Here is a 19381-nt window from a genome sequence, read left to right as displayed (position 1 = left end):
GCGACCCCTCTCCCCCCGCCACCCAAGCCTGCCCACCCTCCGCTCAGTGCCACTGTCTCCTGGACCCGGACGGCTGCGCCCCAGAGGAAAATGACACCTTGGGCTACACTGCAATCACCCCACAACGTAGCTTGAAAACTGTACTTCGGAAAGGAGTCGTAGACACAGCATTTTCCGTCTCGCTTGGAATCCTTGCACAAATGACTGATAATTGGAGAGTTAAAACATTTCACCTCCCAAAAAATACCTTTGAAGGAGCGTGCCTCTCCAAAAGGGAAGCTAGTTGGCCCAGAGCTGACAAATACAAGGCTTTACCTCGCTGGGTGGTGACAGCAAAGCCATCCCCCACTATAGAATGAAGCGACCAAATGCAGACTGAATCAGCAGCAAGTGGATCCAAAAAAGTTTATTTTGAATACTTAATTTAAAAAAATCATACCTATGAGGTGTGCTACAGAAATTCAGATACAAGAATTGCATATAAAACCCGACCTAATCGTGGTAAAGCAAATGCACTTCAGGAAAGAAAACGTGTACCTCACGGTCACTGGCGTCCCGACACCAGAGACATTTCCACGTGGTCACCGGGAGGACGCTGCCCCGACCACGTGCGGGAGCTGGCGGGCCTCGCGGTCTCTCCCGGGGGATGGGCTCCCCGCAGCGGCCACGGCAGCGTCTCGGGCCACAGCACTCCCTCCTGTTCACCTCACATTCTCAGCCAAGTCAATCCATCAGATTTTGCTGTCACTTAACATGATATTTTGGCAAAAACATCACAGCCTCCTTGATGGGAAGCGTTTCTGCGGTTCACCACGGGGAAGGGACCTGCCTTCCCCCAGCAGCAGCTGTTTCCCCACAGGGCGGACACAGGCCAGCTGCCCGGGGCTGGGGACAGCGGGAGGGACAGTCTTTAAGGGACTGGTGACACTGCGGGGGGGGGTGGGGGGGGCAGGGGCCCAGCAGCCCTCCTGGAGGCCGGGCATCGGGGGAGCCAAGAGAACGAGGACGAGGAGGGAGCCACGGAGAAAGGGGGGGTCTTTGCTGAAACCCAGCAAAGACTGGGATTTCACAGCGCGAGAGGCTTCTCCGACTGAGCGGGCAGCTCCCGTACTTTCTAGCGATTGCCCGCAATTCTAACTTCCTATCAGGCCCTCCCTCTTCCTCCAAAACCCTGGGCAGGGACTCCTGCCCCCACCTCGTTGGAGCGGAGGGCGAGAGGTGGGCAGGGACAACACGCACACAGGACCAAAGGTCCCCGAAGTGGCTCCAGGCAACAGTTGATTTGGCAAAAAAAACAACAAAAAACAAAAAACAAACAAACAAAAAAAAACTTAAATGCATAAAAACAATCACCGAGTCCTCCAAGGAGCATGATTACAATATATTAGCAAGTTCTGTGGCGTAAACACTTTCAAAAGCATCAGCAAAAGTATTAAATATAAAAGCAGTATGCATACTCCCCTCGGCACCCTGAAGAAAACACCAGAAGGCAGGCGTGGCCACAGACGGCGAGGGCGTGGCCAGCTACAGCGAGGGCGTGGCCAGCTGCCTACTGCCGCAGCTCCACGTAGTTGGCGGGGAAGAGCCCGTACCTGCCCTTGCACAGCCCGCGCCACCAGCCATCGTCAATCATCTCGATGTTGGTGATGATGTCGTCGGGGTCGAAGGAGATCTCATCATCGCCCGCTAGGGAGGAGGGCACAGAGAGAGGGCAGCGGTCACACTCAGCGTTCCCTGCTCAGCCACCGGAGGAAAACCCTCCAGCAGCCCCTCGAGCTGGTGGCCTCCTACCAAGGCTCCATGGGGGTGCAGGGTTCTGGGGGTGGAAGCTCCATGGGGGTGCAGGGTCCTGGGGGTGGAGGCTCCTTGGGGGTGGAGTGTTCGCTGTCTCCCCTACTCTGTGAAGGTGGCTTTGCACGCACAGGGGCGGACACAGAGACAGGGCAGAGAGCCCTTCAAACAAAACCCTAACCCAGAGCAGATGAAGTGTGGTTGAGGTAGATACAGGAATTCCTTGCACTGTATCTGCAACTTTTCTATAACCTTGAAATTGTTCCAAAATAAATTCTTTTTAAAAATTGTAAATAACGCTCTGAGAGCCAGACTTTGAAGAGACGAACCACCGGAAGCCCCGCCCCCATCACTTGGGGCCCTCGGGGCGGTGTCTCACCAGCCTGGTAGTCGTAGAGGGCGACGGCTGTGATCCCAAGGTCGTTCTCATAGTCCCCGTAGGCGCCCTCCTCTAGAATAAACCAGAACAGGGCCTGAGAGGGAAGCAGAGCTCCACGCTCACTCCCGTCAGACGCCCCTTCCTCAGGTCCGGGTGGAGGAGCCAGTCCGGAGAGGATGCTGCAGGGGTGCCGAGCGAGAATCGGGCGGATGCGCCGTGGACCGTCGGGCACCTTCTCCCAAGGGGAGGACCCGGCTCCAAGGAGCGAATCGCGTGTGATGATCTCGATAGAGGCACTGACCGTTTTCAGGGTATCATTTTTTACATTTTAAAGACTGAACACTATTTTTAGGAAAGGTCATATCATGAACAAATGAACGGCAAGCAGGAGACGGCCGATCACACCTCACGCTGTGCTCAGGGAAGGTGAGAGCCCTGCCCTGGTGCGGATTCTGATACTGATTTTCATGTCACTCCAAGTGGGAGAACGGGCTTGTGTTACATCTGTCCAAACACATTAAAGGAAACCTCATCTCTAGAAATCAAAGACCAATTTGAGTGTTCATCCATCTGTAAGATTTTCAGAGTGTGAAGAAATCTCCCTCTTCAGAGACCTCAACATACTCTGGCTTCCTGGAAGACCTCACGAGCTTCTACTCTGATACAACAGCAGCAGAAGCCCCTTCCTCCACGCCCACCCCTCTCAGCGCCCTCAGCACAAGCAGGGATCTCCTGGAACCCCCCGGGAGGCCAGGCCAAGCCCCCTGGGGTCCGGGGCCCGCAGCAGGAGGACAGGAGTCCCGCAAGCACGGCAGAGGTGGGGCAGGTCGGCCAGCAGGGGAACAGAAGCAGAGCGGGGGCGGATGCAGGAGACCCATGTACCTGCTTGGTAGTGGCCCGGGGCCTCCGTGCTTTCGTAGACGGCCTCCGGGGCATAGGCCTCCTGGTACTCGGTGGTCTCCGTGCTATACACCGGCTCAGGCTCACGGGTGTAGCTCGGCTCGGCCTGGATCGGAGCCGCGGCCTGGGGAGAGTCAAGGAGACGGTTCCCGTGGCCCGTGCCGGGTCACGACCATGGCCACACGGCCAAGAGAGACACGCGGACCACTCTCAGCCCCGGCTGAGACGAGACAGATACAGGGATGGGGAGGCGTCACCTGCTCACACCCCGCGGACGCCTGGGTCCTAAAGGGTCCCGCAGTGCTGAGGGCCAGGTTCCTCCTCACAAGCCTGTCCTCACACCCCCAACACCCTGAGTCCTGCCGTCGCCAAAGACCTGACGGCTGCGAGAGCCCCACTTTCCTGGGGCAGGTCTGGCCCGTTTCCTCTTTGGGTCCCAGCCCTCCCGGGCCTCTGCCGGCAGCTCCGCGGCATCGCCCCACCCCACGAGCTAAGGGCAGGTGGGCCCGCGGGTGGCGGGTCCATCCTCACCGAACCCTCCGTGGAGGTGAGTCAAGGGGGTGACCAACCAGTCCCACGCAAGAGGGCATCAAGAGAGCGCTGCTGACAGCCACCTGAGCCGCGACCCCAGGTCCCAACATCCACCACCAACAGCGGCTTCAACCAGCGTTTCCGACCAGGGTCCACCTAAGGGCACCCTCGTGGGTCAGGAAAGGCAGGCGCACACGGAGAGCCCCAGGGAGAGCCGGTGGTCAGGCCTCGGCTTCCCACAGAGGGTGACAGAGGGGTGCGGCAGGCCGGGAGAGCTACTCCAGAGGCCACAGGGCGGGGCTCCACCTGGGCCGGGCACCGGGCGCCACTCCAGGGCTCAACAAGGGAGTGACGGACTCCTACTGGCAATTGCCCGTGGAGGCGAGGAGAACAGATCGGAGGGTGAGGGGCCACACGGTGTTGCGGGGTCGCGCGGAGCCGCTCAGCGGTCAGGGGGTCACCCCGAGCAGGTCACTGCAGGGACACTGCACACGGCCGCCAGCAACGCCCTAACCTCCTACCTTCCCGCAGCAGCCCCTCCGCCCACACCCACCCCTCCCGTCACGTGGTTGGGCAGGGCTCCCTGCCCCCCCAGGACAACGTGTCATTCCAGCCTTCTCAAAGGACCAACTGCTAGCGACGGGCCCAGCAGCGGGCCCCGATGGGCGGGTGCACAGGGGCCCCTGTCCACGGGATTACAGACTCTAGGACCGCACCCGCCATACCTGTCACACCCGCCAGGCAGAGGGGTGAGCCTACGGAGCACCCCGAGCCCCAGGCCCGCCCACGGTGCTCCCGCACCCTCAGCCCCTTTAGGCCTCAGCCGAGCTGAGCCAGTTTCAGTCCCTTGTGACTCTGAGCTCTAAGTGGTGACGTCCAGGTGAGGGAAGACAAGTGAGTGAAAGGGACAGCGGGACACAGGGGACTCGGGCTGGGCCGGCTGAGGACGGCAGGGGCCGAGCTGCTCTGGGAGGGGGGCCCCCAGAGCCTGTGGAGACCCGGCCATGGGGAGGGGGGCAGGTGGCTCAGTGACCCAGGGGTCAAAGGAGCAGGTCCCGGGGGCTGAAGACTGAGGAGGAAGGGCCGAGGACAGAGTCTCCGGAGAGGCCAGGGGAGGGGAGCCGAGGGGCGGCGGCCGGGCGGGGACGAGGGTCCTGGAAGGGAGTGTGGTCCCAGTCGAGGGCAGCAGGGAGTGGGTGAGGGAAAGACCCGCACCGGCTGACCCTTGGAGGCCGACTCAGGAGAGTGCAGTGGGGCCCGCGGGCGGGTGAGAAGGCCGGCGGGGAAGCCGAGGCGGCGAGAGGCCCTGCGCTCAGGAGGGCTGCCCTCCGGGCACCGGGCAGCGCAGGGAGGGACCCCGCCCACGGGGCGCTGAGCTGGGAAGGGTGTCTCCGGGGCGTCAGGGACTCACGGGCAAAGTGGATAAAAGCACCAACCTCGTAGACGGGGCTCGAAGGCGGCCTCTCCTGGGCCAGCTGGGGCGTGGGCGACGCGGGGGGCGTGGGCTTCTGGGCCCGGGCTTGCTCCTGGAATGCAGAGACAGCGGCAGTCAGTGCGTCACCAGGCCTCCCCGCGGTCGCGCCCGAGCGTGAAGCGCGCTCGCTGCCGCTGCCGGAGGAAGGAGAGGCAACACGGAACAGAGGTGGGGCGCCAGAGATGTCCAGGGCGCGTCTGCTCTGCAGCCAAGGTCACGCGGTCAAGTCTTCTCAAGACACGGCCCCGGTGGCCCACACAGTCCTGCCCCCAGGGCTGACGGAACCAGCCGGAGGCGGCAGTGCCCCCCGCACACTTGATCTGGACGCCGCCACCTGGGCTCCGAGCTGATGCTGTAACGGATTGAGACCGCCGGGGACCTTCTAACGGAGTGAAGGGATTTTGCACATAGCACGGACGTGAATCTTGGGGAGGCCAGAGGATGGACAGCGGTGGACAGATGCTGACGTCCCAACGCCCAAGGTCCTGTGAATGTATGACCTTAAAGGGCAAGAGGCTGCAGCCGTGACCAAGGTAAGGACCCGAGACAGGAGGTGACCCTGGATTACCCGGGTGGGCCCTGTGTCATCACAGGTCCTTACAAGCGGGAGACAAACAGTGAAAGCAGAGCTTGGAAGGGGCCACAAGCCAAGGCGGGGGCGGGGGTGAGGGGTGGGGGGCGGGCTCTAGAAGCTGAAAAAGGCAAGGACGCGATTCCCCTCTGCGGCCTCCAGAAGGAAGCAGCCCCGTCACCCCTCCCAGGCCTTCCGGCCTCCAGCCTCTGAGGCGGTAACCGTGAGCCGTCCTAAGCCATGGCGCGCGGCCCCGGGAAACCAGTGCTGACGCCTGTGAGGTGGACTTTCTCCACGCCACCGATCAGGAACCTGACGGCCTGGGGAGGGAAGTCGCTCCCCCAGGGACACGACAGCCGTCAGCCTAACGCGCGTCGGCGGCGCTGCCCTGTGGAAACCAACCCCTCCGGAGACCACGCAGCTCTGGACCCCAGTGTGGCTCTGCCTGACCCGCACCAGCAGGAGGGTCACGAGTCCTCACGGCGCTGGCAGCTCGCCCACGAGTTAAATCCCTGAGGCCGCATGATTCCCCGAAGGGGCCGGGCCTAGGCCGGGCTGAGCGTGGGCTTCTGGAGACCCGGGCCTGCCGCCCACCACGCAGCGGCATGAGGACCCGTGACAGCCCCCCTCCACCCCCCCACACCCCGATCTGGCGGAGAACAGAGACGTTCCTCCTCGGGGGCACCCTTGCTCCCGGGAATGTGTGGGTCGAGCAAGCGTGGCCGCCCCGCCTGCCAGATGGAGCACTCGGCCACGTGCGGGCCGCGTCCTGCCCCAGGAGAGCGCCTCACAACCCAGAGGGCTCTGGCGCGAGCGGTACCGTGCCCATCGATGGGAGTCACTCAGGGGACAGGCGGGCAGGGAGAGGCTGGCAGGGGCTGGACACAGCGAGGGACAACACGGCGGAAGGGACGGCGAGAGAACCTCAAAGGCAGAGGGGCTGGACAAGGGCGACCGAGAGCCTCCTTCTTCTCAAGCCCTCCAACCCTTCTGCAGCTTTCAGACTGCAGGGGTCCAACTCCGAGCCATAAAACGAGGAAGGCGTTACGTTAAAACGAGGAAAGCGTTACGTGAGAACGAGACCAAGTTATCGGAAAAAATGCCTCCTAGTGTGCACGTGTGTGTGTCTGCAACAAAGAAAAACTTACAAGCGCCTAACTAAAAACTTAAAGGAGAGAAAGCTTTAAAGTTTCTGGCAATTAAGGAACGGTATGTGGTAATTATACACGTTTGCTATCATCCCGACTTCACCACATGTGATAAAAACGTGTTAGCAGGGCTTATTTAATTCCCGGCTCCAGCGCCCAGCGTTTCCTGACTGTTGCATGTTAACTACCTCAACCGCCCACTCTCCCTTGATGGGCTCTTCAGAGCCCTAACCACTGATTTGAGGAGGAAATGTCCTTAGGTTTAAATAGAGCTTTACAATCTATAAAACAACACACACGTTATTTCAGATTCGACTTCCTAGCCACCCGAGTTGTGGCGATTCCACACCCGTTTCACGGGCAAGAACGTGGGCCGCGGGACGGTGGCTGCTTTGTATCAGGCCGCCCGGTTGGTAGGTGACGGAGTGGGACCCGGGCCATCAGACATCAGTCCATGTACAAGAGGAAGGAGTCCGCATCCTCCTGCTCACCCCTCACAGCTCCCACTTCCACCTTCTCCAGTGCAAAGACAGTTTGTGAAGAATCACAAAAACACCTGCAGACCCGAGCTCCAGAAGCAAGAGCTGCAAGAGCCAGCAGACAGCCTTCTTCACAGGGATGCCTTCTGTGTCCTCAACCTGCCACCCAAGGGGACAGCGGGTTCCCGAGGGTGACGGGTGGGAACAGACTGCGGGGGAGACGTGTGGACGGGGGCTGGGACAAGGGCATGGGTGCCGCCAGCCTGACGGGGGAGGACAGGCCCGCAGTCGCCCAGCACTGGAGCAGCACGGCTGGAGCCGGGGCGGGTCGACTGCTCGTGTCTGGTGGCAAGAGACTGGATCGTCTGTGTGGCTGAAAGCTAAGTTCCTGAGAGCACAGCCTCCGGCGCGAGTTCAAAATGCTTTCTACTGATAACTTCCTGCATCAGACGCAGGAACGAGCCAGACACGCGGCCCTGAGCACGCCAAGGGGGGCCCGGGCGCCACCCGCACTCACGTCCGGCTGCCTGCGCGCCGCCTCCTGTTCCCGCTGCTGCTTCGCCATCCTCTGCGCCCGCTCCGCCTCTGCCTCCGCCTTCCGCCTGTCCTCGTGCTCCTTCTCCCTCGCCAGGTTTTCAAAGTTAGCTCTGATGTTACTGGTTTTGCTGCTCACTACAGAGGAAGGAGAGATTTACTCAGGGCACCACCATCTCCCCCGGACCGGGCCTGCGCCAGGGCGGCCTGTCCCTCGGGAGGCGATGCACCCCCTCGGCTGCCGGCTCAGCCCCCACCAGGAACGGCCTTCACCGTCGCGTGTGCTGCACCCACAGCGGGAAGACGGCACAGCCCTGCGCCTGGAACGCTCTTACGTTCTGAACACCACTGTATTCTTTACCACCAGACACTCACAAGGAAAAAAAATCCCCCTAAGGATGCCCTTGATAAAACAGTAAAAAGTACTGATTGTGAGATCTCAACCCTTTTAACATATCGTGTGACAAAATGGGAGGGCAGAGCCCACCGCGACTGCCCCTGTGGATGTGCCGTAGGGCCTCCAGGGAAAACACGTGCTACTATCTGAGATGCAGGCCGAACTGATTTTTCCTGGAACATCATCTTCCCTGAAATGACAATGGACAAACTATGGTTACGCCATTTGGGTACGTGCCAGACCCTTTCTCCGAAAGGAACGAGCTAAGCCTATCCTGTTAAAAAACAACTACAGTATTTGTTGTCAGTGGGAAAACTCAAGCTTTCAAGCAAAATCAGAATTTTGGAAAATCCGTGTCCACTGCCACGAGTATGACAATTTCCTGGTTTTACTCAGAGACTCCGCGACGAGGTTGATACTATTACCGAACGTGACCTGGGGGGCGCTGTATAGTGAAAGGTGCCAGTGTGTGGAACATCAGCGTGACTCGGTGATTAATACTCTCCAGTGACCCTGACGCGATGTCACAAAGTCTTGCTGCGCAAGAGAGACCAACCTTTAAGAAAAGCACTGGACGGCTGCCTGCTGGACTGGGGTACAGAGAACACGACCGGAAACGGCCAGTAAAATACTCTTCCCTTTTCCCACTGCTTATCTGGGGAGTCCAGATTTTCTTCACCACCCTAACGTGTCACGAGAGACTGAAGGAGTGAGAAGCAGCTAAGAGAGCTCAGCTGGCCAACACGGAGGAGATTCCACAGACACGTAACACAATGCTACCCTGGAACCTAGCCAATATCGTACAATAACTGTAAACGGAGGATAATCTCTAAAACTTTTGAATCACTAGGTTGTACATCTGAAACTAATATTGTAAATCAACTAACTATACCTTAATTTAAAGAAATGCTACTCTTCTGCACTTTCTGGTTTTGAAAATGTAGTTATTTTTTTCATAAAAAGTATTACGCTAATATGTGAGTTTCACTACTTTTAAATGTTTAAGTAATAAAATGGTAAATTCTTCTCGTCTCTGTTTTAATTCCAACACAGTAAAGATCAGAAAACATAACCCACATAAACAAAAGTTCTTTGGGGCCTCAGCAATTTCTGCCAGTGTCCTGACACCAGAGTGTGTGGACTGCTGACCCACAGAGCGTCCACAGGAAATAAATGGTGATCTCCACGTGCTGCGTTTAACTGACCACTTCCATCACGTGTAATAATTCCCCCAACTAAACGATATTCTCTTAGGCTGGCCCATGTTTAACGGTTCCCCAGCAGACACCAGGACCACAGGAGGCCTACACACGCAGCAGGCACCAGAAGGGCAGGCTGCGGGCAGCCTGGTCCTCACCCGCGAGTGAGGAAGGAGAGGGCTGCCTTAACTCATGCAGACGCGGTGACATGCTGCTCAGACACGCCATGGCCGGGGGAGCGGCAGGTACCACAGGGACCTCCCAGGGCCTGGGCCCCGGCAGTGAGCAGGGCCCTTGAGGACGTGCAGTTAACCTAGCTCTGCTTTGGGAAGCACCCCCCAAAACAGATCCCCGCCGCCAGAGAGCTGCAACGCCCGTCTGAAAGGTGAAAGGTGCCTCTGAACCTCTGCAGGAACAAACAGCATCAAACAGGTAATCAGCTGCCGTCCCCAAAATACACAGATCAACTACGGTCTCTGTTAATGCTTCATCTGCTCCTGCCGACTCTCCTTTCCCCCTGAGCACTGTCCTAGGGACACCACACAGTGTGGAACTTCTCCCGGGAAAAACCACGGTGCTGCCAGGGGGTCTTGCTAGGACTTACCTGCTTCGACAGGGACAGTCTTCTGGTAAGTGGAGGCCACCGTGGCAACGTCCTCAAAGGTGGAAGCGTTCTACCAAGACAGGAAAGGGGAGATCAGGAACGTATTTTTCTTTCTTCCTTCCCTCTCCCTGCACAAAGGCCTGCCCCAGATCTTCCAAAAGAACCAACCAGAGAGCCCAAAGATTTCATATCCACCCGTTCTGCACATCAACAGAGGCGTGAAAAGTGTGTTGATAACACATTGGCTGGTGACCATACGGGTCAGCGTCAGAGAAGAAACACACCTATGGGAGGGTGAATGGGCAGGGCCAGGCTGTTTAGGGCAGTGAGAAACTACTGTGTAGGCATCGACAGTGGTAGATACGAGCCACTACACGCCTGTGCAAACCCACAGAATGTACGATCCCAGGAGAGAACCCTAAAGCCGACCTCAGCGTTGGGTGCCTACAATGTAGGCTCAACGCAGGTTCACAGATCGATCGTAACAGATGGACCACTGGGTGGGGGAGGGGAGGTAGGGAGTATACAGGAAATCTCTGCACCTTCCTCTCCAATGTGAGCAAACTGCTCAAAAAAGCAGAAAAACCAAAAACCCTACCACATGCCTCCATTTCACAACCATAGACCAAGCACGTGTTCCTCCCAAGCTCTCGCCACAGACAGAATTTGCAGGGGAGCCCAGAAGCCTCTGCTGCGCTGGGAAAGGACCCTGGGACGTACAAAGGCCCCCCAGTCGTCCAACTCTCCCAGTAAGCGCGACTCTAGTTTGGTTCTGCAGGGACCCAACTCTGTGAGACTAAAAGGACAGCGACAACCGTCCACATAAAGGTTGACACGGGCGTGGACTGACAGCTCAGGGAAGCACTGGCCGCCGGGCACAAACGCTTCCCAGGGAAACACGCCGGGGGCTCAGGACGGTCACTGCTTTCCTGACACAGGAACTGGAAGAAAGGATGCGCAGAAGGAAGCCTGCCCTGCGGCCTGGGCAGGGAAGGGGTCAGCGCCCCCCCAGCTCCTGGGCCATGGCTCCTGCACACCCGCTGCCCGTCCCGTCCAGCCCACCCTCCAGCACAATGCTCAGAGCCGCCTCTCTGCCTTCGCCCACAGGCTTCCGGCAAACACCACGACCCCAAGCCTCTCGTTTCCAGCTGTGGGGTCCCCACCACACTGCACCCCCATCACCAAGACCCGCCCACCGACTACAGCCTTCCCCTCTCCCGCTGGCCACCCTCTTCCACCTGGACCCAGCTCCCTGCTCCCCACCGTCCAGCCTGACCAACTCAAGGTCTCGGCCTCTCCTGGGGCTCACCTGCCCGGAACCTCTCAGCTGCTTCCACCACTCACGGGGACTACGTGAGACCTGAGTTCCTGCGCCACCCATCCCCAGGGATGATCTCATGCTGCCGCCAAGGCTGAGACCTGGGCAGGTGCCTCACCCTTCTAAGCCCCAGGCTTCCCAAGCGCACAGCACAGACCACCAGCTGGCCACAGGGGCACCCCATGCCCCCGCCCATGCCCCAGGGTCTCCCTGCACCTCCCCGTCTATGGCCTGGGCTCCTCCCACCTTAAAACAGAACCATCCCCTCGGCTGACCAGTGCCCAGCTCTCCCCGATCATGGCCCAAACGTGCCAACGCCACGGCTCCCTCCCTCCCACAGCCCAGACCCCTGCCAGACGCCAAGCACCACCACCTGGCTTGCCCAGACAGGACGTCCCCAGCAACGCCTCGGGGCAGAGATGGCCCCTCCCACCACCACCACCCCGCAACTCTCCACCCTCAGACCAGCACCAGTGGACCCTGTGGGCTCCCCGCACCTCGCCAGGTGCCCTGCCCAGTCTCCTCTGACCAGCCTGCCCGCTGCATGGCCTGTGGCCCCCTCACCGTTCTGCAGGCTCCCCAACTCCATCTCCGTCTGCAGGCACCCCCCCTACCCCCTCCATCCGAACTACCTGAGCCACCTGGCAGCCCAACCAGACGTGCCCACGGGGAACTCATCCCACCCGGCCCTGCCCCTCCCCCCGAGTTCCTGAGCTCAGCAGACGGCCCCACCATCCACCCGGGAGGCCCACCCCCTCACCCCTTAGACGAAGGGGCTTCGGCACCCACGCTGGCTCAAGGAAGCATCTCTCTCCCTCCGCTGCCATCCCCAGGCCGAGCCAGAAGCACCAATCAAAGCGCTGAAGCCGCCTCCTAACCGGGGCCACAGCCTTGCGGCTTCCCCCGCGATCCACTCTCCACCCCCAGGCAGGGGGGCTGCTCGGTGCATGTCCTATTCACGTCATTTGCCTGCCAAACCCTTGCAGGGCCGCTCAGAACCCATCTGACAAAACACAAAACCTCACCGGGGGTCCGCAGGGCTCCCTGAAGTGGGTCGTGACCAGCCACTCGCCACCGGCCCCCCTGCAGCGGGCCCCGCCTGGCTTCTCTCAGACCTTCTGTATCTGCGACGACACTACCCCAGGCCCGCAAGGTCCTCGGTGTCCCCGTCCCCACGCCCACACACACACTGGCCCCGTCCTCCCTGGCGAGCTCCCACCGCCTGCAAAGCCGAGCTCAGACTCTCGCCCCTCAGGACACTCCTGGCCCCGCGGCCAGAGCTCTGTGCCCTGCCGCTCGCTCCCAGGGCCCGCACGCGGTCACGTGACGGGGTCCCCCGAGGGGTCAGCTGGGAGCGTGATGGACAGGGAACTCCACGGGGACCAGCCCTGGCGCCCAGATGCCTGACCGGGCACGGTGGCCTCAACCTCGGTCCGGCTGAACCGACGGGAAACAGGCCACGCCCGGTCCCCAGCGAGGAACACTCCACGCGCGGCTCGTGGGTCTGCTCCTCTGACGCGGTTGGAATTTGGACCAGAAACCCAATCACCTGACACGCTGAGACTCTGAAACCAAGCAGGAGGGACCAGCTGGACAAGGGCACCCCAAGGAGAGGCGAGGGTGGAGCCGCGCGGCCGTGTCGCCCCGCCTCTGGCTCGGGGCGGACGCCGTGGGGACTCCCTGCAGCGACGTGCACCTTCCAGATCCGCCTTCCCCAAGAGGGCAGGCCCCACGATGCGGCCAGCGTGACCGAAGAGCTCGGTTTCCAGCTGGGTTCACCACCACGTACAGTCACAGCCACATGTCCGGGAGGCGTTCGCGACGGCGGCCCAGCGCTGCCCTGCCTGGCCGGGGACCCCGCCCCACCCTAAAAGGTGACAGGGACAGCGACTGCCTCACAGCGTGGCCTCGAGGGGTCCAGGAGAGGACACCCGTGACACAGGAGACGAAGCCCGGCACGCGTGTCAGCTACTGGCACCGCCGCGGTGATGACACACGCCTGCCCGAAACGTTCGCGCTCTGCAAACACGCGCCAGGCGCCCACCAGAGACCAGGGACCACCCAGGGAACGGGCCTCGGCCCGCCAAGAGCGTCAGACGCCCGACCTCTCAGCGGACAACACTGAGCCCCGGCCGGGAAGCACTCACCTTATCCATCCGGTCCTTCTGCACCCCGTACTTCCCGCCGAAGCCTCTGGAGTAGTCTGCAATGTGAGAGCACGGCCCTCAGTCCCGGGCTGGGCTCCGCCAGCTGCCGGCAGCAGGCGCGTGCGAACAGCTCCAGAGAGCCCGAGAAAACGCACCCAGGGAAACAGAACGGGAACATGGAGCGATGAGCCTCTGCTTGCGAGGCGAGTTGCGCTTCTACCCGTGGTGCTCGGTAGCAAGCAGGTGAGAGGCAGGGAAGAGGTGTGGCATGCCCCCCGCGTGCTCCCGGGGGAGAGGGGTGCGGGTGGCAGGCAGGGCGCCACCTCCTAGCACAGTCTCTGCTCTGCACTCCTGCTCTACTGAGTGCTAAAAAGAAGCTCAAGTGCGGGGATTCTCTTGTTATACTTATTTTTTTTCTCTTGCTTTTTTAAAAGAGAAAAGGTTTCCCGGAACTTCTACCAGCCAAATACTTAGGCTGCAGCAACACAGGTCTACATGACAGTCACACTGCCGTGCAGTACCAACGCCACGTCCATGCGGTCTGCCGGGTCAGCCCGAGGTGATTCTCTCCCTGAACACTGGGGCTGAGCGCCCAAACTCGGCCCCATAAAATGAGGACACGACTCTTTGCCAACTGTGTGTCCCGGTTCTAATGACCAAGCCTGAATTTTGACAGACATTAGATAACTGCTCTGAGCAAAACCACGTTTGCCATCTGGACTCCCAATATATGCACCCAGAAACCTCCTGTCGAGTTCCAGCTTTGCGCACGTACTGTCTGGTTCTGTGTGAAGGAGTCACATGTAGATGGTGTCATCAAAAAAAACTAGCAAAAACCAAAAATACACCACCACAAATGAGACACAGAAACCACGTGGACACGCCTGCCCCATGCCCCTGGTCCAAGGCCAGCGATCGGGCGGAACCAGACACGTTTCTCCCGGTCTCAGAGGAAAGGAGGCGGCCTACTCAACACTCACAGGAGTCCCGGCAACAGCAAGCGCTGCTGCAGAAGGCCGCCAGGAGACCAGAGACGGCCCACTCCAGGAGCGAGGCACGTCACGGGGTTAGAGTGACCTGCACCTCACGCCACCTTTTTTTTTTTTTTTTTTTTTTTTTTTTTTTTTTTTTTTGCTGTACGCGGGCCTCTCACTGCTGTGGCCTCTCCCGTTGCGGAGCACAGGCTCCGGACACACAGGCTCCACGGCCATGGCTCGCGGGCCCAGCCGCTGCGCGGCATGTGGGATCTTCCGGGATAGGGGCACGAACCCGTGTCCCCTGCATCGGCAGGCGGACTCTCAACCACTGCGCCACCAGGGAAGCCCTCACGCCACCTTTGACCAGACACACACCCCAACGGTTATGGGAGAGAAAAAGTCAACAGGGAAGAAAGGGTGCGAGTGAATTCCGCTCCAGCACAGCATTGGGCTGGAAGTGCCCAGGTGCCCCTGCAGGTGACAGCGGGTGACTCGGAGGCTGAGCCCTGAAGTCTGTGCTAGAAGTGGCGGCGCTGGGCGGGGCTGGGGGGAGCCGGGGAGCAACTGTGCCTTGCTGGGACTCGTGCTTGGCCAGTTTCTCCTTGTAATCAAAGCCCACAGCACAGGGGTCCTGCCTCTCGGACTGAACACCAAATCTGCCTCCGAAACCAGTCTTATAATCTGAAGATCCACAGGTGACAGTGGAGAAAACAACCGAGAGGAAACACAAGTTTGGTTAGACTCAAACACGTCGCCTGGAGGAAACAAGGGCTGCGCCGAGCTCGGGGACGACAGAGCCAGCTCCCCAGTCTCACCAACAGTCACAAAGGGCTCGAAAAGTTAAAGGACAAACAACGTCTGAACACGCGGCCCAGGCCCGAAAGCAGGTTAGCGACTGTATTTGAGCCGATTCGGAAAAGCCTCTCCGTGCTCCGGGACTCTCTGCGGGGCCCCGCCCATGCTGCAGACAAGAGCCCGGGTCTCTGCTCACTTGAAGAAAGAGACACGTTACACACATGGCCCACCCCACAGCCGCGCGGCAGCCCCGCTCCCCAACGTGCTGGCTGCGAGCCCGGGGCCCCAGCGGCCACGCTCCCGGGAACGGGGCGCCTCTCGGGCTGCGACCACAGTGCCACCCCTGTGGCCGCCCGGAGGGGCAGGCAGCAGCCCCTCAGGAACACTGCCGCAGCAGCTGGGGCTTCAGGGCCCAGGCGAGCACAGGCGCCCTGCCCCGCCCAACCGCAGCCCCCCAAGGGGGAAGGGGGAATCACTGCGGGCGGAGGGGTCCTTCCAGAGCCGTGGGGACAGAGGACCCCCTCCCCCACTGAAGACAGGACAGCAGTGTGACACAAGTACCGTGAGGCCAGGCACACGTGGACCTGTAAACAGAAAGGGACTTCTCGAAGGGCCTCGCGGGCGAGCAGCCAGCGTGAACGAACCTTTTTGGGATTCGTGCAGATGCAGCTTCTCCTGGTGATCCCAGCCAAGGGCACACTTGTCCTGTCTGTCTGTCTGCACACCGAACTTCCCTCCAAAGCCTTTCACGTAGTCTGCGTGGACAATAGAAGGCCATAATCGAGTATTAATGGGCAGCTCGCGTCAACAGGGAGAAAGCAGGTTTTCCGTGAAGTTCAACGTACACGATTCACTAAACCATCCTTTCTTTCCCCGACCTTTGGCGAAACTTCAGGTGACGTTCCTTAAGAGGACCGCCCCGTAGTGTGTCGGGAAAATAACCTCATCTACCATCTCGGCACCGTGGATCAACACCGACGGGACCCCCTACAGGAACCCCCGAGGCACGCAGTGTCACAGCACGGACACGCCATTGGGTCTCACCATGTACACAGACGTGCAACACGCGGCCCCTGCTACAAGCCACGCCACTGCCGTGTTCAAGCTACAAGAGCTCTAAGGACTGCCTTTCTTAGTTAACAGCTCTGTTTTTGGATTTTCTGTTTTAAAGTTCAATGTTTAACAGAAAGAGACATCCACCCTAAGGGTTCCCGGTTACGTTCCGTTTTTCCATCTCTGCTCTGGTTATCACCTATCACGTGAATAGCTGCTAGCTGGACAATAAAGGAAAACGGAAGCCACCTTTCTGGGACTCGTGCTTCTCGGTTCTGCCCTGATACTCAAAGCCGACCGCGCTCTTGTCCACCTTGTCCTTGTCGATGCCGTATTTGCCACCAAAACCTTTGGAGTAATCTGCAAACGAGAAAAGTACTGTTCACAAACCAGCCACAAGGTCAGCGAGCACGCTGTGGATCTTCGCAGTCTTTAAGGAAGTATTTTAATCACTCAATTTAAAAAAACAAACCTCAACTCTCGGAGGCTCACTCCAAGATCACTTACGTAGGAAACATTTAAAAGCATTCTTTGTATGTAACGATGGAACTATGAAGGGCAGCAAACAGAGCAGACGGACAAGTGTGGCGCCCCTCCTTCACCCCAAAAGACAGCGTGAGGTAACAGGTGACATAAAGTTTCTGGATTCAGGATGAGCCACGGGAGCAAGCTCTCGGAGGGGCAGCCCGCCTCCTAACCAAAGCTGGCAGAGCTGTACCGGGGGCACCGCCAAAGGAACAGGATAAACACGGACTACCTTCCAGAAACGTCAGTTCAACTCAAAGCTAATTTATTATTATACTGAGTAGCTATCTTTACACTAAGGCATGACTCCATCACGGACACACTGACGGAGCAGAACGCACGCAGAGATCAAATCCCTTCCGGGAACGCCTAGGGCTGCTCCCGGCACTTCGGCCTCTGCTCCCCGACTGCCCAGAGGCGTATTCAGTCGTCTTCAAGGACATCTCGGGGAGAAAATCTGGTAAAAATGAACAGGATCCAACAGCGGGTGCTGACTGGCAGCGGGCATACGGGGCAAAGGAGTACAGGGGTGTGCCTAGCAGAGAGAGAAGGCAGAGTTTAAAGGAACCCCATGCAGCAGGCCCAGCGGCCTCAGGGCAGGCAGGCCCCGCCAGGTATAAGGGAAGCCAGGCCCTCAGCAAACAGGAACCCCTCAGGCCCAACGGCCATCCCCTTGGGGAAATGCCAAGCCCGTGGGGGTTTCCAGTGCTGGCTTTCATTTTTGTTTCTTAAAAAAATCTGGGGTTTTAAAAAATACATGAGCTCTCAGTTTATACGCTGGCCATTATTCAAATAATTTACATGTGCAGGCCAAACAAAACAAACGATGCAGAACCACCAACAGATCAGGAGCTCTGCAGCGGGGGTTGAATCTTTAAGTCAAGCTCCATAAACACACACCTCAGCGGGCAGAGGGCCATAACTGATCACTTACATCACAGTGAAGGGAAAGTCAGGATGGCTTCTAAGGACAATCTAGAATGCTCTATCAAAATTTTAAATTCAACGTCTTTTGACCCAGCAACTCCACTGCTAGGAATTTATTCTTTTAAATAATCACTCATGTATGTAACAGAATATTCACTGCAGTCAATTTTTTTTTTTTTAATGAATTTACTTATTTTACTTTCAGGTCTTCAGGTTTACTTCGGGTTGGGTCTTTGCTGCTGCGTGTGGGCTTTCTCTAGTTGCGGCGAGCGGGGGCTACTCTTGGTTGCGCTGCGCAGGCTTCTCCTTGCAGTGGCTTCTCTTGTTGCGGATCGCGGGCTCTAGGCACGCGGGCTCAGTAGTTGTGTCTCGTGGGCTCTAAAGCGCAGACTCAGTAGCTGTAGCGCACAGGTTTAGCTGCTCTGTGGCATGTGGGATCTTCCCGGACCAGGGCTCGAACCCGTGTCCCCTGCACTGGCAGGCAGGTTCTTAACCACTCCACCAGGGAAGTCCCTGCAGGCAATTTTTAACATCAAAAATTGGAAAGAACGTAAATTCCACATTCCAGAGAGGAACAGTTAAGTGGACCACGGAACAGAGGACCGAGCAGTCATCAAAATTATGACAAACCGCGACTTCCTTGGTGGTCCAGTGGTAAAGAATCTGCCTTACAACGCAGGGGACGTGGGTTCAATCCCTGGTCAGGGAGCTAAGATCCCACGTGCTGCGGGTCAACTAAGCTCGCGTGCCTCAACTAGAGAGCCCACGTGCCCTGGAGCCTGCGCGCCACATCTAGAGAGGAGAAAACCCGCATGCCACAACTGGAGAGGAGCCCGCGCGCCACAACGAAGAGCTCACGTGCCACAACCAAGACCTGATGCAGCCAAAAATAAACAAAATGGATAAGTAAATCTTTAAAGAAAAAAAAATACGACAAACCACCTACACCGTCCAGAAAGTAACAGGGACATCCAAGCACTTTTAAGTTAGAAAAATGATATAAATATAACATAAACCGATCTGCACCAGGGAGAAGTCCCCTGGGTGTGTGTCGGTGAATGCATGAGAAACGACGGGGCCCGGGGTGCCTGACGGGCAGCAGGGCGCCACTGCGGCCCACCTCTCTGCGACTCGTGCTTCTCCGTCTTGCCCTGGTAGTCGAAGCCCACGGCGCTCTTGTCCACGCGGTCAGACTGCACGCCGAACTTGCCGCCGAAGCCGCTCGAGTAGTCTGGGGACACAGGGCAGCGGTCAGCAAAGCGTGTCAGGCCAAGTGCCACCTTGGTTAAACGAAGCAAGACTCACCAGGAGGTCAAGCACGCATCTTAAAATGTACAAGCTACCCGCTGTCACACACGGGTGACGCTGGACGCGTCTATGTGCCTCTGGAGTCTGGTCCCTTTCAACTGCTGGAGGGCAGAGGTGAGCTGCAGGCCCACTTTGGGAAGTAACCGTTCAAATAAAGGTCAGTGTATAAAGACAGCTACGCAGCTGCACGGGTCTTTCTAGAAAAGACCCGACCCCTCCAACACATCGAGCCAGGTGGGCTGGGTGGACCGGCGGCGCCTAGAGCACTCCCAGGCCGAGCTACTTCCCTGGGTCATCGGATGACCCGCAAGAGGCAGAAGTAAA

The 19381-nt window shown here is 58.7% G+C and overlaps 1 protein-coding gene across 2 annotated transcripts in view; it reads right to left on the bottom strand.

Annotated features, from left to right (window-relative positions):
- Nucleotides 1-391: 391 nt before the first annotated feature.
- CTTN (cortactin) overlaps nt 392-19381 on the bottom strand; it is a 33275-nt gene continuing 14285 nt past the window's right edge. The window contains exons 8-18 of one of the 2 annotated variants that reach the window (XM_081239843.1): nt 18870-18980; nt 16547-16657; nt 15889-15999; nt 15020-15130; nt 13473-13528; nt 10008-10077; nt 7791-7945; nt 5038-5127; nt 3053-3194; nt 2171-2242; nt 392-1686 (exon numbers count right to left, since the gene is read on the bottom strand). In XM_081239843.1, coding sequence (XP_081095969.1) covers nt 1550-1686; nt 2171-2242; nt 3053-3194; nt 5038-5127; nt 7791-7945; nt 10008-10077; nt 13473-13528; nt 15020-15130; nt 15889-15999; nt 16547-16657; nt 18870-18980 — 1166 coding nt within the window. In that variant the 3' untranslated portion in view covers nt 392-1549. The remainder of the gene's footprint in view (nt 1687-2170; nt 2243-3052; nt 3195-5037; nt 5128-7790; nt 7946-10007; nt 10078-13472; nt 13529-15019; nt 15131-15888; nt 16000-16546; nt 16658-18869; nt 18981-19381) is intronic. The other variant, XM_081239844.1, reaches the window with a different exon arrangement.

The sequence above is a fragment of the Mesoplodon bidens genome, assembly GCF_964165515.1.
Source record: "Mesoplodon bidens genome assembly, chromosome: 7".
Lineage (NCBI taxonomy): Eukaryota > Metazoa > Chordata > Mammalia > Artiodactyla > Ziphiidae > Mesoplodon > Mesoplodon bidens.
Note: the sequence above shows the minus strand (reverse complement) of the source record. Positions and strands in the feature narration are given on the sequence as shown.